Here is a 24,043-nt window from a genome sequence, read left to right on the forward strand (position 1 = left end):
AAAAATTTTCAATGATGCGCATTAAAACATTTTTGAGCATATCCGGCTCTGTAGAGGAATGGTGGAATCTTATGCGGTCTTCTTGCTTGCAGAGGTTTAGTCAATTTTTTGCTTTAAAAACCTTGTTAAAAACTTATTGATTCGTGTAAATTTGGTGATATTTGGACTTTTCAAGAAAGCATTCACCAGACTTAGCCTTTCCAGAATGAAATTCCTATGTAATCAAGCAAAAAAGTGGTATTTAGTGTTATGAAAACATCTCTTACAAAATTTCCAAAAAAGTGATATTAAAGCGTTTTATTCCTTATAAAAACGGTTTAATCAAGTAGATTAGAGTTCCCTTCAAACAATGATGTGCAAGTTTTAGTGTCCGGTGCAAAATTTACGGTGAAAATGGGGTGATCAATGATGGCGTGAATCGTATGCGAAGATGGAAACTTGACTGATACATCGCACAAAACGCCACTAAATTTTCATTTTCGTTTAGAGGAAAATCTGGGAATTTCCTGGAATTTTGTGAGGTGGGCTTATGAACCATATAAGTGAAAGATATTTTTGGCATAGCTGGAGAATCGATACAGTTTGCATGGTAGTCAGAAAAAATCAATGAACTTGAACATAATTTTTGTGTGCGAAACATCAAAGCCCTCCCCTAGTACAAGGAAATAATAATAAACATATTTTTCTTCGGTCTTCAAAATTTCATAATTGTTTTAAAAATTTAGAAATTGTACAATTGAGCATAATCCGGGTTTACTTATTCAGAAATGGGATATCTCCGTATTCCAAGACGAAAAATTACATCATTGTCGTATTTGGATGTAGATAATCCAAATAAAACACGAATATTTAGAGACTTAAGACAATATTTGCACGCACCTTTATTTCTTATCGCTCAAATGCCAGAACCCAAGTGACCAGAAACATCACTGTTCTTCTAAAGTTACAAACTTCCCACTAATACTATTCACCACAATCATGAAATTTTATTGGTAATTTTAGGAAAAATTTCAGCAATAAATTACACACAGAAAAATTTTGACTCTAAATTTAAGAATATATAATATAAACCTGGGAACTTAAATTGGACGTGAATCCCCGTGGCGTTTAAGTTTAGAAGCTCTGAGCGAAAGAAATGGGCTAGCTCTTTCAAGTTAAGAGATCGGGAACTTAAGTTCAGCATTAGCTGGAAAATGAAAAATGTCTACAGATTTGCAAATTGTAACTAAAACTAAACTAAAAGAATTTTCCATTTTTCTGTGTGTAGAAATATATCTCAAATCATGAATTACAAAATAAAAATCTTCAAATCTCAAAGAATAGTTTATAGATTCTTTTCAAAAATTTATTTTAACATCACAACATTTTACCTTCTATTTGAGTATATTAAAGAAATTTACTGTCCAAAACTGCCATACTATCCCCTATACCTTTTTTGCTACAAAATCACGCTGTTTTGTATGCGCGCGACCCTTTCACCCACTTTTAAACGCAATTCCAATTAGACTAATTACACATATGTTCGTGTGTGCTCTGGATTAATTAGAATGCACGTCTAATTATACCAATTAGAGGATTTTAGGCCGAAAAAATGTGCCACAGAAAAACAGGAATAACAGAAAGTAAAAGACCACTTTTTCTGGGATTTTTCTCAAAAACTTCAATTCTTTACTCAAAAGATTATGAAAACTTAAGTCTCTACAAGTATAAATGGATTTCCTTAAACATTAATTGAAGAAGTTGCATGACAAATGGTGCAAACATCACCAGTTGAATGTCTCCTTAATCTCCCCACTTGACCTTTCACCGTTTTCTACCCCACATAAATTCTCATAGTTCATCCATAAATTAAGCACAAATTGTCTAATTCCGCTGATGTGAGCATTTTCACACACACATACACACAAGTCAAAGTTTAGCAAACTGCAAAAGTCCTTCAACTAGAAGCTGCAAATGAAGTTTTGTAAACTTTCCGCAGTCACCTCTCTCAAATTGGGTCATTTGATGCTCTTTTGCCGGGAAATTTGCAGATAAGACATTTATTGCATTCTAAAGAGATGGATGACTGTTTGTCCTGGATCTTAAACAACTATTCGAGGTTTTTTTTTGTATGATGATGTATAGGCCTTTTGAGGGAGACTCTTCAGCCCTTCTTGAACTTAAGCAGAAGAATACTGAGCGTGAGGAAGACAGCAATCCACACGAGAACTGTTACGAAACCAAAGTAGACTTCCAGCTTGGCGATACCCCAGCCCTTCTGCAGCATACTCCGCAGAGATTCAGTGGGGTAGGTTAGTGGCAGGAGCACAGCCACCAACTTCAGCCCTGTGGACATGCCCTCAATGGGCCAGATAATTCCGCAGAGCATGACAATTGGCAAGAAACTCCCAAGGGCCATATAAGTGGCTGTGCGTTCGGTGTCACAAGCACAGGACACCACAAATCCAAAGCACATGCCACAGAGACCATTGAGGATGACGAGGATGATCACAAGGGCCACATCACCGTTTAGGGTGAGACCAAAGAGGGTGAAGGCAAACAGAATCACCAGCAGTGACTGACCCACCATTATAATAAACTGCGTGGCGACGTGCGAGAAGAGGATTTCCACTCCAGTAATCCCGGATACTAAGTACCGCTCCAACATACCCTCATTCCGCTCTATTAGCATTGCTCCAGACGTGAGGGCCACCGACAGGAAAAATATGATTCTGCAAAGAAAAAAAAATAACAAGAGGGTGACATCAACAAGGATGTCCATGTCTATGCAGAATTTGCTAAAGAACAGGCCTTCTAGGGGGTTTGTCATATTCTAAGCTAAATACTCTATCTTCAACCTATTTTATCTCAAATAAATATTAAAAATTTAAATAGTTTCTGAAGTGTTTTTTTTATTGTGAAAATTTTTAATGCGCGCAGACTAATAAGAAATTTATAAAGTTGAGATTATAGCTCAAAGCAGAAATCGAGAGCAAAACATTAAATAGTTTTAATTTAAAAGCGTTGATAATATAATTTAATTATTTGCTATTTACACGGTGATGTCTGAGTAAATGACGACTGAAAATGATAACTAAGAAAAATTTAATGCTCAAGTTCGAAAAAAAGTAGAGTTATCTAATCTTTATGTAAAAAATTTTACTTATCCGTTTATTTACGCTGTACAGACCGAACGATTTGATAAGAGACTTCCTAGTCTTCGCGACCTCCAACTTTAACCCTTTAAGGACGATTGGAACACCGGTGTCCCAGAAAGAAAATAATTTTTCCTGTCTACCTAAAGTGACTTTTTCCTTATGTTTGTACGTAATTGGAAAGCAGAAGGTTGAAGTAATCTAGGATATTTTTTGAAAATCTCCAGCTATTTGCTATATAGTAAATATTTAAGCTCAAAAATGGTGAATTTTTAAATTCTCAAATTTATAATTGATTTTATTTATTTTTTAAACTTCCAATTTTTTTAAGTAAATCTCCTTTGGTAATAAAAACTACAATACTCATATATAATATCTTAAATATAGCGAAAATTATTATTCATTGGTATTGTCAGAAAAATTATTTAAATTTTTGGGCTATTTTTGTCCCTATCGTTCATAGAAGCACAAAATACACCGAATCAGACTCTGTTGGACTTTCCAAGGTTAGATGTAAGACTTATCATTGAGTTTGTTTCTCAGTTTAATTTTTATTGTTGATTTTCAGTTCGTAAAAAGTGTCTTGTTAAGCTGATCTTAGCTAGGTATTTAACAATTAATTTATTTCAGATCCGAAAACATGCTCTCTAATTATCACGAAAAGGATCTTGAAAATTTTGTAATTATTCGTCAATGGGCATTTTATTTATCGTAAATTTATGCAAAGTCGGATGTCAAATGCACATAGGTTTGGGCAATCAAAAATACAACAATTCTTAGATTAATACTTTACAAATAAATTGAATAGATGCCAAATTAACCAAAGTATATTTAAATTTTATTAGGAGCCATCTGGAGGATTGCCCCGAATATAATTTGTTAATTAAAGAACATGATAAACAAAAAACATAAGAATTATTACTTTTCCCGATTATTATAAAGAGTACATGACGTGCCAAATTTTTCATTATTTTTCTATTTTTTTTTACTTGTTTATTTGTTATCTGATTTCACCACTAAGTGTGATTTTAGATAGGTTCTCTTAATTAAAAATTAGAACATGTAGTAATTACGCTAAGAAATTACCGAAATTAAACTGTGAAGTTCAAATCGATACTTGAACTATTCCTCCGGTTTTATCAGAAATCTTTCTTTCGTTATTTTTTGGAACAATTGGCTTTGTCTTCATTCAAAATCTACGATATTTCGCTAATTTATTTTTTCTCAAATGTACTTTTTCTTTATTTCTTTAATTTCATAAAACAAACGTATGACAATTATTGGGAGATGATTTAAACTATGAAGTTTAAATCGATACTTGAACTATTCCTCCGGTTTTATCAGAAATCTTTCTTCCGTTATTTTTTGGAACAATTGGCTTTATCTTCATTCAAAATCTACGACATTTCGCTAATTTATTTTTTTCTTAAATGTACTTTTTCTTTATTTCTTTAATTTAATAAAACAAACGTATGACAATTATTGGGAGATGAAGCACTTGTACTAGAACGTATAATACATTTCCTGATGAGTATATAATTTTTTCAATTTTATACTTTAACTTTTCATTATATGTCATCAAGATAACTTTATAAATAACTACATGCGTAAATGAAAAAAAAAACAATAAATAAATAACTAAAAGGTAATAGATTATTCTATAAGGTTTAAATCTCATCACAAAGACAAATAATAAGTTTTATTATTCCGATTTGAGTAAACAAATTTTCCAAGAAGTGGGTAATGCTCAATGACGAACCCCTGAAACACTGTTGGGTGGCAAATATGGAAAAATTCAATGGGGCAGAGATATTTACGTTAGAATGACTCCAGGTGCGGCAAAGTCGGTAAAATCCGGGTCTCGTGTGCCATACACGGGATCATTGAAACGAACAGGCACAGTACCGATGCTGGGATTCAAGTCACATGCTATTAGGATATCCCGGATGAAGTCAAAAAATGCATATTGGATGTCACGGTAGATTAAATGGCCAATTTGTTGATCTGAAAGAGAAATTCCTCATGGATTACAAAAGAGAATTTTTCCAGACACCTGGGGCTCAACTTACTTGACATGTCCATTGTGACGGACATGGTGGCTTCATCGAGAATTGCGTCTTCTGCAAATCGACCAGCTTCTACACGTTCCATTAGAGCCATTGAGTAATTCGAGGGGAAGCTCAGAGCACCCCATGCTTTGCCTCTTCTCACAGAATCCTTTGCTTCGGAGTCTGATCCGTAAATCTTGATATCGAGATTTCGATCATCGAGATATTGGAGGTAGCGACAGCTGAGGAAAGTCACATTGCAGCCAGTGATAATGGGACAGTCGGTTTCCATGCTGGCAGAGAGTTCATTGTTGGATATGGCAAGCTTGAGGTCCTTGGGGTCTTTGCCGACGGCATAGCAAAACAGGATAATTTGTACCAAAGGCAGGCCAATGATGAATGCCATTATGCCTACATTTCGCCACATCCAGAGGAAGTTCTTCCACATCAGGGTCTTCATATGATGGGCCTTGAACACCTTAAAGTTATCGGTGAAAGATCTTGGCGGTACTTCGACCTCGGGGATGCGAATGTTGATGGGATCTGGGGTAACTACGTCTCTTCCTCTTGATGACATTGAGATGTTATCTCCAAACTCTCCGGAGATTTCGCACTTGTCTTCGTCGGAGATATCGAGAGCGGGATTAGAAATGGCTGGCACAGGGATCTGCTGAACAACTTCCTGGGCAATGGAGGATCGCCGGCGCTTGCCCATATTCTGTATCACGGCCAGCTTGAGGAATACATCCTCGAGGGAAACACAGTTGAATTGCTGTAGAAGATTGTCGGGAGATTCTTCAGCCAGCAACTTCCCGCCACGCATTAGACCAATTAAATGGGCTTGACGTGTCTCCTGGATATAGTGCGTCGTTATGATCACAGTCTTTTGTCCTGGTCTTGTGATCTCCACTAGATGATCCCATATATTTTGCCTAATTACTGGATCAACACCCACTGTAGGTTCGTCCAGAATGAGCAGCTCAGGATCATGGAGAAGAGTTGCTGCTAAACTCATTCTTCTTTGCTGACCACCACTGAGATTCTTCACGAAACTGGAGTGATGTGGCAACTGGAGGAGTTTGATGAGGAAATCCATTCGCTCATCGATGGCCTTTGTGGTCATCCCATTGACCCAGCCGAAGAAGGTAAACGTCTCCCGAAGAGTGAATTCACCATAGAGAGCCAATTCCTGCGGCATATATGCTACTCTGGGTCCAGGAACTCCCGATCCCCGAGATCCCGGATGCCCACCCACCACCCATATTTCCCCAGAGTTGAGACGGCGGCGACCAACAATGCAGGACAGCAGCGTCGTCTTGCCACAGCCGGATGCACCCAACAAGCCATAACTGAAACACAAGAGAGATAAATCACTGCTAGTTCTTTGGAATCTCCCCCAGCCAATATCTTTCAAGGAAACCTCGGCATTTTCCACACAACCAGGCATGCATCACACGACAGAGAGAATTGTGACAAGGTTCGCACAATGGGAAAAGTATGTATAATTAACCGATGCAGTTGAAATGAGGAGTATCGGAAAATTTTTTTTTCCAATATCCATAATGAATGCAACCTTGAATGCCTGTTGACGCTGCATGAGCATTTCATAATAAAAGCCAACACTCATTCAAATGTCCATCGTCGACATTAATTAACCAATTTTCGTGTAAGTAAATATGCGCGGGGGAAATTCCAAATTGCAATTGTTAAATGCTGAACTTCGATCTCCACAAGACATATTCATCGACTCTGAATGTTCTTGAATGCCTCACAGAGATGGATTATTCATTGAGAAATATTTTTTCTTAGCCGTATGACGCAAAAAAGCTTACAGAAGCACATTACAAATACAAATAATAATATATGGAATGACTTTTTGAAATTAGCAATACAGCAAACGGTGGATTCAAAGTTAATCTCTTGAGGAAAGATTCTAAGCAAATGAGTGGCGTCATGTAATAGTCAAATATTGGCTAAAACCCACCCATCTTTCAATTATCAAATCGGGAAGGTTTTCCATGCCAAATAATATCGTCATTATCCAATGTTCCTCTGTCCAGAAAATTTTTTACACACGCACGTCACGTTTTATAGCAGAGAAAAATGAAAGCGTGAAATTCACAACCTTCTTCCCCAGTCTCTAATTTCATCTACTTTTAGTTCCGACTAATAAATACAACTGATACAATCCATAAACAATGCTAACATTACCTAATTGGTCCGCTGAAAACGTAAACTTCACCGTCCGCTTTTGACCACGGAAATGGTCATTATGCAATTTTCACACCATTCTTCTGCAAAACATGCAAATTTTTCATGGACAGTTTAGGTACATCAATGACCTTGATCGATGCTAAAGAAGTCCATTTGGATTTTGGAGGATTTTCTTTAAAAAAAATCCCCGGAATAGCCTTCCTTGGGCTTAAGTGTCTATAAAGCTGCTCGGAACATTTCAAAAAGAAATGACTCATCGCTTGAGTGAATTTATTTTATTGCTGCACAAAATGTGTCTATCGATGTAGTTATTTGTTAAATGGTCGAGGACTGTCTGATTTATGGATATGCCAAAGTACTTATTAAATTTGCAAAACAATATTAAGTTTTTAATATGGAATTTTATGGCTAAGCAGCGATAAATTGATAGAGAGTGTCACAGTTGAAGTGATTGAAAACAAATAAAAATAATCTTATGGCGATTGCACATGGGTCTAATTTCTATTAATTTAGTAATTGACATTCTTCACATTATCATTTATTTTAAAATTGCAAATACTGAATGATTTCAGTAGCATTTTTTAATTTTATATTTTTATGATCATTTGGCACATAGTGAACTTTTGAAACTTATTTACAAATTAAAAGTGGTCGCGTGCATGTCACGAGTTTAGAATCGATTTCTTTCTTATTTAATGACTATATAAAATTTTTATTATGAGTAAATTTTACTACTTTCACCAAAGTTTTAACTTATCAATTAAACATTGAATGTATATTCACAAAAAAGTGTGATAGTTTTAATTAATAAAAATAGTAAAATTATCTGTTTTTGATGTATAAGATTGACAAAATCATTGATGAGCTTTTGTTCCGTCTGAATTTAGCACTTAAAAATGGCTTTAGTTGATTCGATCTACCATGAAGACTATACATAAATGGTTGAGTCAAAGAAGAGCTTTAGGGTAACGTGTGGTATTTCGGGACACTTTCTAGCACTTTCAAGTTTCAAACAGCTTAACGACTTTTCAAATAATTCTTTTTCTTTGTTGATACAAATTTTTATTTTCCTTATGCTGTCCAGAATAAGATTCTTATAGAAAAATGTTGAAAAATGCATAATTTTTTATACAAAATAGCAAAAAATGTAAAAAAGTAAGAGTGGTATATTTCGGGACAGTTGGGTATTTCAGGACAGACTAAAGTCGCTATTATGCAAATAAATTTTACCGAGCCTGATTACTTACCTTTAAGTAGAAGTTCTAAACTTCAATCATTCATAAAAAAAATTGTTCAAATTTCAATTGTAAAGTGACTTAAATCGAAAAAAACTAAGCACTGTTTGTGTTGACATATGCAAAATTGACCACGTTGCAGATTTTGTAAAAAGTGAAATGTGACACTTACAATTCACGCGTATTTTACGCTTTAAATTAAATAAAATTTCAGAAGTTATCTGATACGTAAAAAGCTTAGTATTTCATATAGAACTTAAAAATAATTACAAAACAAATATTTATAGGATTTTTGATGTGTCCCAAAATACCCATATTATGTCCCGAAAAGCACCTTGTCCAGAAAAACCACACGTTACCCTGCGACTGGGTCAGGTTAAATTTATTTTTTCTTTTTGTTCTAATTTTCTAATTCTGTATCTTCTTTTTTATTCTATCTTTCTTTTCCAAACCATGTAAGAGGGGCAGACCCTTTTGGTATTGATTTAAATAAATAATAATTATAATTACAAGGTGGGCATTAGCTGTCCCTCAGTGGCTATATTAACCCGTTTCTACGGTACACTTACCGTATTACATAGAGAATCATAATTTATGATGAAACCTGTTTGTTATTTATTTTTATACAACTTTTTATAAATTAAATCTGTGAAATATGATATAATTTCTTATAAAGACAATTCCATTGCTCGAAGGCAATGTACACATACTTTTTAAATGCTTTTTTTAACATATTTATATGGCATTATTTGACGCAAGAAATTTTATGCAAACTTTAATAATATTATAGTTAACTACCGCAGAATAGCTTAAGAAGAAAGAAATGGAAATTTACTAGTCATTACATTTTTACTAACGGAAAATTGAAAATTTTATTACCATAAAATTGAGCAGTATTTTGGTATAGGGGAGATTTGGGCAAAATTTGTCAAAATCGATATTTTATTCTTTTCATGAGCTCTTAGAAAAGTTAATCAATTCTTAATTAAAGTTAATCAAAGTTAAGTATATTCCTATAGGAATTTTATCGCTTTACAACTTTCCTGACTATTTTCCTCTATCTTTGAAAGAAAATATCGACTGCTCAGGATATAAAACGAATAAGTGTCGAATGGCCAATTTTACAGGAGAGCTATTTCAACCTGAGATTTTATATGCTATTTACAGATTTTATAATATTTACAGGGAAGGTACAAGGGATCAAGGAGTAAACGAAAAGCGAAAAAACGAATTTTGCAAAAATCGAGTTATTCGACTTATATTCTGAGAAGTCGATATGCCTTTTCAACCTTTTTCTAAATATCAATTTTGTGGAGATTATCAAAAATGCTGGAGCAAATTTTGTCAGATTTCGAATAATGTGTGAAATTTTGGTTTCTCAAAATTGACATATTTTTAAAAGAAATTTATTGATCTGTAGCTTTTGTGGAAGACTATTTTTCTCCATCTTAATGAGAAATTTGCTTTAGATAGGTTGATAAGTACCGATTTTGATGTGTTTCCGTAAGGAATGTATTCCAAAAACAGAGCTTAAAATTTTATATTCTTTAATTTTTCTTTCCATATTCCTTACTTGAGACTTCTTAAACTTTTATTAATTAAAAACGTTCATAAAAGCTATTTATGATAAAAATTTGAAGCATAGGGGAAACTGGGGCACCACCAAACACGGGGTACTACCAAACACTGCGATTTTTAATCGGATATTGGATATCAGAGGATAAGACCGATAGGAATTTATAGGCAATATAGGGATGCTTGTATACTGAAGGAATGGTCGAGATAGTCCAAGTAGTTTAGAAATAAAAATTAGTATTTGGTGATACCCCGTGTTTGGTGGTGCCCCAGTTTCCTCTACGCCTTTTACTTCAGAAAATGTGGATTTTTAAATTTTTGATTATACAAAATTTGCCCTAGTCTCCCATCAAAACTCATAAATTTAATTTTTTACCTAAACAACATGATTTTTATTGAAAAAACTATTAACTCTACCATAAACATTTTTCGTCGTTTATTTGTTTTTAATAAAAATATCAAGAATTTTATTTTTGATGAGATTGGGAAAGCGCATGGATTACGACAGAGCTTTTATTGTTGGACCTATAGACCTTTGCACTTGCAAAACTTGTAAGTCATTACACCCAAGATTATACCTCTGCGTTTAAATTATTTTTTTTTACCATTAACCTCAAATTCTTAGCGTATTTAAATCAGAATACGTTCAACACTCAATATAGTTTATAAAACATGGTATAGACATGGTATTTTAGTTTTAATTTAATCTTGCTGATAGCATTAGTTGTTTCTGAAATAGAATATTCAAACTACCTTGCAAAGTTTATACTCTTTGAGATTTTAATTAAACCAAATTCCTTTTTCATACACTTCAATCCTCTGTGGATTAATCTAGGCTTAGAGGCAAAAAATGTTTAAATAGAATTTTTGCTGTAGCTTGTACAAGTGTTTTAAAGTAAAATAAATTCTTTTTAATGGTACAGTGCAGTGGACAGTATAAACGAGGCTGTGTAGGAGATTCACAAATGCTTAATTCAAAAGCTAGATAACCCAAAGATTAAATTAGGTATTTAGGCACTTACATGACTCCTTTGGGCACTGTCATATTTAGAGAGTCCAATATCACATTGGGATTCTTCTTGGGGCCATAGTTCTTACACGCCCTTCGGACGCAAACAGCCTGAAGTCGTCTGGTGGCCACTGTGGATGGTTGTGACATGAACTGTCGCCTCCTGGCAGCCCAACCATTCTGATCATCCTGCCTGCTGCCACTGGCTGGCGGGATTCCCTCATTCTCGGCATCCATCATTTTGGCCGAGGTTTTGGAGCTTCAGAGCTGCAACGGAGAATAAATATTTGAAATACTTGACTCTTGGTACAATCTTCATTAGCAAGATTGTGTGACATTCAAGGTGGTAAGACAGCCAATGGGCTTTAGTAATTGATCAGGGGAAAGACTCTCGAAGCGCAGACAATTAGCTCCAATGTAAATTCAAAGGTGCAATTGCTGCTCATCACTTGCTCGAACATGCAACTTTTCCCACAAACAAGCTGACCTTCTCCCACGCCTTTCTCGCTTTTTCCAGGAGAGAGATAAGAAAAAAAACTCCCATGCACATGGAGAAAATTGCTTTGAGTAGACAATTTAGATAATTTGCCAAATCGACGAGATGAATTTGCAAAAATAGCATTGCACAATCCCCATAATCCATTCCAATTCATTTGGAACTTCAATGACAATGTGGGACATTAAATTGCCATTTCTATAATTTTTTTTATCCACATCTTTTTCTCATTCAGTGGCTCAAGATCAAATTTTATGTGTCAGAGAAAAATCAACAGTATTTTCTGCACTATTTCCATTCATTTTCTCACAACATTTCACACACTCAATACGTTTTATTAAACAGAAAATTGTCACTGACAGTCTATATTACTTATTCCAAACAGTAAAAAACGTGTTGTCGAACATTTTAATTAATATTAATAGTTTTTGCTGAATGCCTAACAATCAAATAAAAATCTTCTTTTTAAGTTCTAGAAACAAAATAAATTCTCTATCTCTCGCGTTCCTATTGAAATTTGATAATGTTTTTTATGGAAAAATTAGATTCGTCGAATCTGAATACAAATCCAATCGCAAATGCCTCGGGACACCTTTTAGATCAAGAAAATTGTATGAAACCAAAATTCATAATATTTTCTTCTTCAAACTTTTACCATAAATTTCTATGCGACTCTTAGATACTCTAATTGGATTGAACTAAATTGAATCTTTTGTGATATTTATAAGAAGAAGAAAAGTTCGAAAGAGTGGGATAGAAGTATGCAAAACCTTTGAGAGAGAAAACGATGTGAATTTTGATTTCCTTAAATTTTCTTGATCCAAACGATATGCTTTAGCCTTAAACAAAATAAACGGTTCAAAAACTGTTCAGCAAAAATAAAGTTGCATCAGTAAAAAAATGTGATGACATTTGGTTTATATCCAGCGCACAATAACTTTTGTTTGTAAACATATTTTCAAAATTTCCTATGAGAGTGAATGAGATCTGAATCTAGTCATCTCGCTCTTTCTTACATCTAACGTACAATAACTTTTGTTTATTAAACATGTTTTTGACATTTCAATGAGATTAAGTAAGGTCTAGATCTAGTCATCTCGCTCAGTCTCATAGAAATTTTGAAAACATGTTTACAAAACAAAAGTTATTGTGCGTTGGGCATATTCTGACTTTTTTTGTTAAAAGTATATCAGTATTATACATACGCTATGTATTTTTACAGATGGCATTTGATTTTTGCTGATGATGACTGATTATTTGCTGGCAATTTTTTTTTTATTGAGTCAGTTTGAATTGATTTAAATTCTAATTATTACGGCTCTGTCATAGTTTTTATATCAGAAAAATTTCATGAAACTAAAATTTACATCCCTTTCTTTCTCAGATATTTTGCATTTGTTATTCTTTTGGACTCCAAATTTGATTAAGCTAAATTGAATTTGTTGTGACGTTAAAAAAATGAAAAGAGTTCGAAAGAATAATATAGACATATGCAATAAGTTTGAGATAGAAAAGGATGCGAATTTCGATTTCATAACATTTTTCTGATTTAAAAGATGTTTCGGAGACATTGGTTCCGTTCAGTAATAACCTTTCGAAGAGACAAAGCCACTCCAAAGCCAAGCCAAACCTATTCGAAAATCTACCGGAAGCCTAAAGTGCAAGTTCACGTACTCGCCGCTTTAGCGTTGATTGTTCTGCCATTTCAAATTTCGATATTCTTGACACTTCAATCGTCAACAATGTCAACAACAGTGTGCAAAGTTTGCTTCAAAAAGTGAATTTTTGTGTAGTTTCGTGGAAATTCAGGATCACAGAACGTCTTAATTGCACTTTAACTCAAAGAAATGTCATTTTTAGGAACTTGCTCATTTTTGTGTAACTCGTCTGTTTAAACATTCGAACTTCCAACGGATTTTTAGATAAGTTCTCTCTGATATACCTTCGAATCGGTAAAGGAAAAACCTCTGCCGGAGAGAGCTCTCAAATCGGGAAGGTTATTACTGAACGAGAGGATTATGTTTCACTTATTATTAAGTAGGGAGAAGTGGGGCTAATATTGCGCTAAGACTACATTGAAAACCTTATTTTTCCGCATACTTCTTAAGGATGCTGGACCTTACCATAACTTAATAGTGGATTTTATAAATCCATAATTGTTTTGTCTAACTAAATAGCATTACGTTAAGGTCCAATTTCTATTAGAAGTATGCGAAAAATAGCATTTTCAATGTAGCCCTACCTCCCCCTAACCGGACTAATAATTAAAATTTTATTGACCTATTTTAATAGGATTTATTGATCGAATTTCATGCTTTATGAATTTTAATGATGTTTATGATAATTTATGAATTTTACTGGTAACAAATACTATTATTTTTCCTGTTGGTAATTTTTGTCAGAATGTTTTAAATCAATAAGCCAAAATATAAAAAAAGAAATAAATTAAAAAAGCGAAAAATATAGATTAAAATTGAGTTTTAGGTTAGCTTTTAAAAAGCTGCACTATTGAGCAATAACACAATTTTTGTGTAGGGGAGACTGGGGCAAAACTTGCCAAAACGCATATTTAATTCTTTCACAAGCTCTGAGAAAACATAAACGTTTTATAATGATCATATTCTTATAGGAAATTTACTGATCTACAACATTGCAGAACACTATTTTCCTCTATCTCGAAAGAAATTTGATTTTCGCATCATTTTCTAAAAGTCGATTTTGTGGTGATTCTCAAAATTGCTGGGGCAAATTTTGTCAGTCTTCGGATAATTTGTGACGTTTTACTCTGGCGCCGTTTAAAATATCAAATAGACATATTTTTATAGGAAATTTATTCCTCTACAACTTTGTCGAACGAGAAATGTGTTTAAATTGAGCTAATCAGTATTGATATTTTCTGTAAGCCAAATATTTCAAAAATAGGGCTCAAAATTTCATTATTTTTTATTTTACATAATCCTTCCTCGAATCCCTTGAATCTTTGTAAGTTTAAGAAGGTATGTATAATAAGGTATGTATAATAAAAAATTTAAGCCTCAGTCCCTATTATTTTAGAAATTGCGAATATTGAAATTTTCGTTTTGACAAATTTTGCCCCATTCTCCTCTACTTAATATTTTTGAAGCATTAAATAATAAAATAAGTTTTGATAAAGGAAATACAAAGAGCGTTTCACTTTCCAGCTGCAGCCTTAATTATAAAATTAAACCAATTTTATAACAAATTTTATTGTTAAGAAAAAAAAACAGATTTTTACCAATCAATCTTGTATTCTTGTGATATTTTTTTAAAATTTATATTCTTATTTTTAAATTTTTCATTCCATTTTGAAATAATTACTACCCATTTATTGCAAATAAGAAGCGCAAGTTGGGTAAATAAATAGATAAATTTATTCATCGACCATGCTTATGAAGTATATAATTTCGTTTTGATTAAACTCTGTGGATTTTCAGCGTCCACCGCCGTCTTACCGTTGTGGCCAAACTACAGAGTAAAACGATTAAAAAGCTCTATCTCAGATTGTATCTACCTGTCATGTAGTAACAAGGTCAAATTTTTAGAACACAAAAAATCGAAATAAAAGAAAAACAGAAGATTTAGCTCTGTTAAAATTGTACTATTTTGGAGTATTACTGCTCAAATCCTTGTGCTTTATAAAAAAATATATAAAAACAGTAATTACAAAATTACTTTAATTATCAATCTTTGAAGGTCTTATTTCAAAAACTGCTTTGAAAATAAATTCTAACCACTTCTAATAAAAAGTATTGGTACTAAGTACTTTATTTTGCCCCACTCTATTCTTCAATTTATTTATTAAGCAAAAAGTTTATCTGTAAGTAATTGCTAAGAGTAATTTATCATTTCAAAACCCAAAATTTGGTTAATTAGTGGTCAGAGTCTCGCAATCTTTTGTAGTAGTTACCACAAAGAATTTCAAACTCTAGAGAAGAAAAAATAGTAAAAAAAAGGAATATAAGAGTAAATAAGTGGAGGGAGTGAGATTGAAGTTGATGACATTGTTTAGTGACAAATGAAGCAGGGGGTAGAGCAATAAGAGTGTGTGAAAGAAAAACCCAGGAGTGATTTACACATTATGAATGGATTGGGCGGCCTTCGGCTACTTTACGTTAATTTCTTAACTCCCCCTCTCTCTTATGTCCAATGTGACAGTGTCACTTGGAGTGTATTAAAGGTGAGAAAGTTCACAATGTCAACTAAAATTGCTTTGCACTCTGCCAGAGGAAATTCTTTCGCCATTGAGAAAATTGGTGGGAGGTGTTTTAGCGAGAATTCTTGAGTTTTCTTGCTTCAATTGCCCTTCACGTCGTCTGATTAGTATAAATGTAGTTAAACATAAAATTACACCTAATTGCAATTCAAATTCTCCAGTGATCTTTTCTTCCCTGGCATCTGAGCTTTGACTAAGTCTCATGACGCGCAACAGAGGGGAATTGTTTGGAATTGCGGGAAGTAGCGTCAGAGAGAGCTTTCAGCATAAATCACCTGGGAAAGAAGGTGAATTAATGAATTTTTTTTCCTATGACTCTCACTTGGTTGGACAAATATTGATCCAAGTCACTCGACAGGTTTCTCAATTAATTTGCCCAAGGAAGAAGAAAAAATCCTCAAGTCACCTCACGCAAGATTTTTTCATTTTTAACTTGCTCCAGCACTTCTTGCACAAACAACCACTGTTTATGTTTTTATTGCACAGTCACAAATTTTGATTACTTAGAAGAACGCATGTGTGAGTTTTTGTTCCGGGCCACAAAATTAATGGCATACCGAACAGGATTAAAAAAAATACATCTTGAGCTTTTAAGACACAAACAAGATCTTGCTTTTGGGGATCTTTGATCAAGAATACTTGATAATTCGTAACCCAGACGCATTAAATTCTTCTTATTACAAAATTATCTAAGTAAGGTATTATAGAACTACATACTCTTAAAACCGGTTAGTAGAGGAAAGCAACCAATTTTCGCCAGTTTAGATGAAAAATAAACTTCAATTTAATATAAGTTAAATAGCTCTTGGTAAAATTTGGACAAATATTGCAGACATACGAAAATACTCTATGTTGGTATGGAGAAACTTCTATTTTGACCCAAAATTTGCCACTTTATCGTCTAGTTATAAAATTTTTAAAATTGAAAAACTCTTTTTAGAAACCATACAAAAATATAGAATTATTGAAATATTTTATTGGATTTAGGGTTCTAGATCTCACTCGTGATGAAAAGTTTCAGAGTCACAAATTAGCAATAAAGAAATACAAAGAAAAAAAAAGAGCTTTAAGCAATTCTTTGGGGCAATTTCTTTAAATAGAAACTTCCTGGTTTTTTATAGTGCTAACACCAAATAATTAATCACAACAAAAAATCTTTGTTTTTGAGATTGAATTAACTTTTCACAATACTCAATATTATTCGTCTGTTTTCAAATACATTTCGCATTTCTTTATTTATTGAAATTTATCGAATTTACAGTTTTTAGCAATTAAAGGAGGTTCTGGTCACCGCTACTCCCGAAATTTTTTTCCTAGTGCCATCTAAAGTTATGTTTTTCTCAATAAAACCAACAAAAAATTCTAACCCTCAGTTATTGACCTTCTCGTCCTTAAAGCGTTAGGGGTAGCTGGGGCATCAACAAGCACGGGGTAGCACCAAACACTAATTTTATTTCTAAACTACTTGGACTATCTGTAATAATGCCTATAAATGTCTACAAATCTTGTTATCTGAAATCGAATATCTGATTATAAAATCGCAGTGTTTGGTGGTGCCCCAGTTTCCCCTAAACAAAATAGAAGAACTTAATTAAGAGTCAAAAAGATTGTAAAGTTTTTCAGAATTACTGAAATACATTAAAACCATTTTGGTTGAAATAACTAAAAAAAAATAAATAAAAAATATAAATAACAAAAAATTTAGTGCAAGTCTTGTGTTACAAAATCCATGCCAAAGGCCAAAAAAACTCGTAAATTTTGAAAAACTACCACTTTACTCGCATATTCAAATTCTAGAAAATAATTCAAAAGATATAAGTTATAAGATTTTTATTAATAAATTGTCCATATGATTTAATAAATTCCTCAAAGGTTTTTTCGAAATGTATCAAATTCAAAAAATATGACAATAAAATTATTTTTTCACTGCACTGCATCTTACATCTTAAAAAATGCTACACATTTTATAGCTATTCTTTATTTAATTATTTCATTTTATTCATTCTTTATTATGCATTATTTAAAGAGTAAAGAACGTTTTTGCCAAAGTGGTAAAAAGAGGTAAAGCTACTATAAAACTCCTTATGAAAAAAAGTTGTTCACTTATAAAGAACTTCAGAATATTTCTATACTTTTAAACCCGAAATTCTTACAAGTTTTTTGAAGGTCAGTTGTAAGAACACATGAATTGTTACTAAGAAAGCTGCATTGTTTCTTGAGTACTCGATCTTGGCTTTTGCTTTAAGCTCAGCTGATAAAAAGAAGAAGAAATACGACATTTCATGATTAAAAGAATGATGTAAGCATTATTAAATCAACAATACGGCCTCTATTCATATTCCAATACTCTGGCAGAAAATGTTACCTGAGACTCAAAGTAATTTTGTGATGTGTAACGCAACATCAACGCATAAGTCTTGCAAGAGCTACAGAGCTTGTATGTGTGAGCTTTAAAGTTCAATGACGAGAAAATTACAACATATATCTCTTGAATTTTGTGGAAGAGAAGAAATAAAAAAAAAAACAAGAAGAAAGACCACGAGCAATCGCTCAACGAAATCTCCAAGTTTTGCAATAATTAATTTGGTCTCTTGCATTGGCCAACTTCAAAGTGGGGGACTAAGGTAATGAGAGAGAGAGAGGTTGTTTTTGGTGCAGAAACATGAAGAAAAAAAATTACTCAACACTGTTTCTGGCAATGTTTGTGCCTCATCGTGGGCAAAATGTGTGAAGAGGTCTAAATTAAATTGATTGCCTTAGCATATTTTGTGCCATTTTTGCGCGCACATTTTATTTTCATTAAGCAACACAACGATGAATAGCGATTGTTGTGAATTCGTCTCTTATATTTTTCCACCAGGAACAAAGAACAATTTCCTTATTTTTGCACACGAAACTTTGGACAAAATCAAATAGCACAAGCACCTCAAAGAGCGTCTCTTGCGGAAGCTTTTTCTTATGGGGGGAGAATGGGAAAAAGCTCTTCCTGCACGTACTTCCTTCTGGGACTCTGTCAATTGCACAAGTCTTCACTTCACTTTAGGCTTTACCATTGGGCTTCTTTTGCGCCCGAATCCGTTTGAAGCACTTGAGAGACTGACTTCGCAATTCGAAGCGAGTTGTGACTTGGTTGAAAGACAGTCCCCGCTCGTCATCACCAATACCAGCTCCAGGTGATCGTGAAATACAAATTGATTCGATTATATACCGTGTAGTGGAAAAAATAGTGACGCACCTTATACTTCTTCGAATGATTCACTTGGATTGCAAAACACAGGAAAAATAGTAATAAACAGTGATATGATAGCGATCTTGATCTGGTTTTATGAAATGGCGATGTGCAGAAGACTTCGCAGGATGGTTGAACTGGTTGAACTAGTTTTAATTTTTTTTATAAAGTAAATATTTAGTATTTAAATTAATTATCATATCATATCACATATCAAAAATAAAATAATCTTTTTTTCAATATTATTAAAATATTAAGTATGAAAACTGACGTAGTGACTTGGACTTGAAGGCAGGACACAAATGTCCCTTCCGGAAGCGTCAGTGGAAATGGATTCAATCCAGAGTAAAAATACTCAGTTTCCCAAAGCTTTCGGCGTACTGCACGCCTGACTTTGACTCTCTTGTGATAAAGACCCATGTTGTCAGCTTTCTTCTCCCTCCGACCAATTGGTATAGCCATTACATTTTTAAGGAATTTCAGAGAGCAAAATTGTTTCAGTCACCACCGAAAGCTTTGGGAAACTGAGTATTTTTACTCTGAATTGAATCCATTTCCACTGACACTTCCGAAAGGGACATTTGTGTCCTGCCTTCAAGTATTAAAAAGTACTAATTTGTAAATAGTGGCGTCTATACACTAAAAGCAATTTTCGTCAGAAAATGCATTTTTAAAAAAAATTACGTTACTGCCCACAATGAAAGGAGAAATTTTCTTTAAAAAAGCATTATTTTTAAAATTGATTAAAATACGTAGAGACTTTAAGTTAAGTCGTTTCGATCTAATATTTCTTAGACCCTCTTTTAAAAAGTCTATCTTTGGTGAATACAATTATTCATAGTACATAAATTTATCTGAAGTAAGTAAAGCTCGTACCTGAACGAAAGATTTTCGAAAAATTTAAATTTGAAATTGAAAGGTAAAACGCATTGAGATGAGTAAGAGCTATACAAACTCTGAAAAAAAAGTTTTGTTAAACGAACAAATGGATTTTGTACAAATTTTGTCAAAAGGATGTTATTTACCAATTTGACAGAGCTTTTCCTCGCATTTTATATAGGAAAACACCCTTTTGACAAACTTTTAACAAGGTCCCAGTTGGTCGCCGATTTGACAAAACTTTTTCCTATTATGTATGGAAAAACATTCTTTTGACGCTTTTGACAAACTTATCTTGTTAATTTGGCAAAACTTTTTTTCAGAGTATAGATAATAAAGAAATTAAAGCGGTCTTCAGATTAGAAGCTAAGCCCACTTTTCGAAAATCCCAAAACCCAAATCCGAATGTGAAGGATCATAATGATCTTAATTTTCAATACTAAGTAAAATATTTCAAGAAATCTCGATCAATAAAATAGATCAAGAACTTAAAATATATAGCTAAGCCTTAGGTGTGCAGTCTTGTCTGAATCCTGTATTAATCTGCATCTCTTACTGTTTGATCTCTGGTTTTTAGAACCATCGGAGTAGTAGAATTACATTTTTTTTAATTTTGTTTTTTAGAAAATTAAAGGATTATACACATTACCCTCCCATTGAATTCGAGCAGTAAAAGATTATGATAACATAAATTTGGTATTAGTATCGGTCTTGCGTTGCTATTTTAGCCCCCGTTCAGTATTCGCAATTAAACCTGATTTTTCCATTCTGGACATTGCAATCGCAAAGAATTCCCAAATAGCTGGTGAAGAAGAGGTAAAAGAATCGCCAAAGAGTTCATCTCAGGTTGTACCCAGAGAGTCTCTGCCGAACTTGACACCCGAGACTAACCACAGGTGAGGCCGTGAGGAGGTGAGAGGTGCAAAAGCCAGTTTCTTCAATGAGACTGTTCATATCACCTGGGGAGATTGTGTGTGTGGTGTTGATTCTGAAGCAAGGTCGTGAGTCAATTTATCTGTTGTTTTTGGTCTCGCGACAAAAATTCCACGCACCATAAATCCCCTCTCATCAGCCTCATGCCCTGCCACGTGAGATTCGTCCCAAGATCTCTGACCAAGATAGACAACAAAAGACTCCAAGCGACGAACCTCTCATCACAAATCTATGATGGTTATGCTTGATGGGAAGTTTTTCTATTGTTCAGTGAAGATTCACGACAATCTTCGAAGTTCGATCACGAAGATGAGGTGAGGGCCAAGTACGTTATCCATTGTATTTTCTGGGATGAAATAATTAGTAATTTCACTGGATGGGAGTTACTATTAACTAATAATTTTGCCTCGTAAATCATTAATGACAATTACACTGCATACAATTACAAACATCTCTTTTAATAGTCAATGAGACCTCTGCTGGGACTTAAAATAAATTAATTATTGGAATCAAATAACATGGATTGTATGGAAAAACTCTGCATAAAATCATACATTTTTGCGCCAAATTTGCACCTTTCGCCGTAAAGTATTCAACACGACTGAGTATGGGTGTGGAGTGTGTGGAATGAATATTTTACGCGCGTTTATTAGTCGTTTTTAAATTATGCGCTATACGATCCAAACGCGTCTATTAAAATTAATTGTCTGTTTCATACAACTGTTGATTTTCTACTATATCCATTATACCAAAAATACATCCATAAAAAGCAACAAAAAAAACATTTCCCTATCATCCGTCACCTGTGATTGACAATTTTCAAGTAATTAATGAATCATAATAAATTACTAAATTTACATAATCTTAATGATGAGTTGAAAAGTAAATTTTCCGATTCATTGTGAGGTTATCTATGGATAGAAATGATTGATATTTTATGTGAGAAAAATTGTGAACAAATATAATCTCTTGGCACAGGAGTCTGCTATAAAGAATTTACTGGTGTTTTTTTAATTGCTCTGAAATAATTTAATAACTCTACAGAAGCGTAGAAAAAAAATAGATACATATCTCAGTCTAATTTAATAACATTAACAATTATTCACTTAAACTGTTCGTTTTTCTCCCTTTTCCAATAAAAGTTGATGAGAAACGGGAAAGTTGAAGAAATAATTTTTTTAATGACACTTTCTGTGGAAATTCTGAACCACACATCTGATTCATCAAAATTTGAAAGAAATCAAAAGGCTAGACTTTTAAATAAGTAATTAAGTTTGCAACCACAACATCTATTGAATATGAATTTAAAAGACACATAAATTTTATCGAAAAGTGAAAAATTCTTTAAATAAATTTCAAGTCACTAAATTAATGATATAAAAAAATCGGGTGTATATTTAAAATGCAAAGAACATTTTATTTTTCAGAAAACGATCTGATTTTAAAAGGTTTTTCAATACAGAAATCATTCCTTAACTTCTTTTTTTATTATAAAATGAATGTATTAGAAAAAATTAACTTATAACAGCGTGTATAATTTTTTGATATATTTTTTTCTTATGCTGCTATTAGAGCAATGATGTTTGTGTTATTAAATTGACAGTATACTATACAATACATTAAAGTATGGTATATCTTTAGTACGCTTTCAGTCTAAATATGCGATGTAGCTTTCCTTTAACATGTATATCAACTTAATTTAAAATATCAATTTGAAACCAGGCCCTTCAAAATAAAACAAAATAAATGAAATTATAAATTTATTTAATTAATAAAATAATAATTATTAACTTATTTGATTATTAAATTAATAATAAAAATAACGTTTAAAAAAATAACATAGCGTTTTGTAATGTTTGTTGGCTTATTATGACCAGCGCACAATAACTTTTGTTTGTAAACATGTTTTCAACATTTCGCATGAGAATGAGCGAGATGACTAGATCTAGATCTCACTCACTCTCATTGAAATGTCAAAAACATGTTTACTAAACAAAAGTTATTGTGCGTTGGGCATTAATCTTATTAAAATATTGAGAATAATATTTTCCTCTTTTTAATTTATCAGTGAATTATATCTAATTTAATTAGGGGAAACTGGGGCACCACCAAACATGGGGTACCACCAAACACTGCGATTTTTTAATTGGATATTCGACTTCAGAGGATAAGACATATAGGAATTTATAGGCACTATAGGGATGCTTGTCCACTGAAGGAATGGTCGAGATAGTCCAAGTAGTTTAGAAATAAAAATTAGTGTTTGGTGGTACCCCGTGTTTGGTGGTGCCCCAGTTTCCCCTACATTACATTTTTTATGGTGTTCAGCTCCTAAACCTTCTCCATTCGATCACTTGACAAACAGTCTCGTAAAAGCACCTATTTTACGTAACTTGTCTTGGAGTACTATTTGAAGTGCACTTAAGAGAAAAGATTTCCCCTGGCAATCCTTTTAATTGAAACTTCTCAGAAAAAAAGGCTTACAAAGCCAATCCGGTGCAATCCTACAATCTGCAAATTACTTGAAACAGCATCTCAGTCGTCTTCACTCGTTAAGAAATCATTCGTTTCAACGATGGGCCTTAAAGGGTTCATAACTCCATGAGAGCCACGAGATGATATACTTACGCTACTGATGGCACGCATGTTGATGATTAGGAGGAACACATCATCGTGGAATCCAAACCTCTCTCTCTCAATGGTGAAAAAGGCACTTCTGGAACTCCTGCTTCGAGAAAAAAAGAAAGAATATTTTCCCCACCGTTTGTTATTTTCCGGGTTCCTTAAAAAATTTTCTTTCAAACATTACAAATTACTTTCTTAAATTTTAATGAGACGAACTGAGGGAAATGAAGATACGTTCTGGCCCCTATAGGAAGAAAAATAGAGGAAAGTTGGAAAACTCCCTGTTTTCCATCTTGCATGACAGAGAGACACATCATGATGCCTTCTCTAAGCTACTCGCAAAGAGTCATAGAATCCACGTCGTCGGCCACTGCTTGTCCAGAGAAGTCGGCAGAGCCACAATAATTTAAAAAAAAGGCTTAATATGGTCAT

At 33.3% G+C, this 24,043-nt stretch overlaps 1 protein-coding gene across 3 annotated transcripts; it reads right to left on the reverse strand.

Moving 5' to 3' along the window:
- Window positions 1-1,634: 1,634 nt before the first annotated feature.
- Window positions 1,635-19,043, reverse strand: LOC129797964 (ABC transporter G family member 23). 3 transcript variants are annotated; one of them, XM_055840876.1, is made up of 5 exons: window positions 18,942-19,043; window positions 11,229-11,482; window positions 5,204-6,531; window positions 4,952-5,138; window positions 1,635-2,711 (listed from the first exon to the last, which is right to left on the reverse strand). In XM_055840876.1, the coding sequence occupies exons 2-5, from the start codon at window positions 11,453-11,455 to the stop codon at window positions 2,144-2,146; spliced, it is 2,310 nt and encodes a 769-aa protein (XP_055696851.1). In that variant the 5' UTR covers window positions 11,456-11,482; window positions 18,942-19,043; the 3' UTR covers window positions 1,635-2,143. The 3 variants fall into 3 exon arrangements, with proteins under 3 accessions (XP_055696851.1, XP_055696843.1, XP_055696859.1); XM_055840868.1 differs by having other exon boundaries at window positions 18,871-19,043; XM_055840884.1 differs by lacking the exon at window positions 18,942-19,043 and adding an exon at window positions 18,626-18,813.
- Window positions 19,044-24,043: the final 5,000 nt, after the last annotated feature.

The sequence above is a fragment of the Phlebotomus papatasi genome, chromosome 1 (genome assembly GCF_024763615.1).
Source record: "Phlebotomus papatasi isolate M1 chromosome 1, Ppap_2.1, whole genome shotgun sequence".
NCBI classification, from domain to species: domain Eukaryota; kingdom Metazoa; phylum Arthropoda; class Insecta; order Diptera; family Psychodidae; genus Phlebotomus; species Phlebotomus papatasi.

Coding starts and splice junctions, on each gene's coding strand:
- LOC129797964 (XM_055840876.1), bottom strand. CDS start 11,455: ATGATGGATGCCGAGAATGAGGGAATCCCGCCAGCCAGTGGCAGCAGG. Junction 6,532..11,228: donor ACAGTGCCCAAAGGAGTCAT/GTAAGTGCCTAA, acceptor CTTGTGTTTCAG/TTATGGCTTGTTGGGTGCAT. Junction 2,712..4,951: donor GCACCTGGAGTCATTCTAAC/GTAAATATCTCT, acceptor TTTTCTTTGCAG/AATCATATTTTTCCTGTCGG.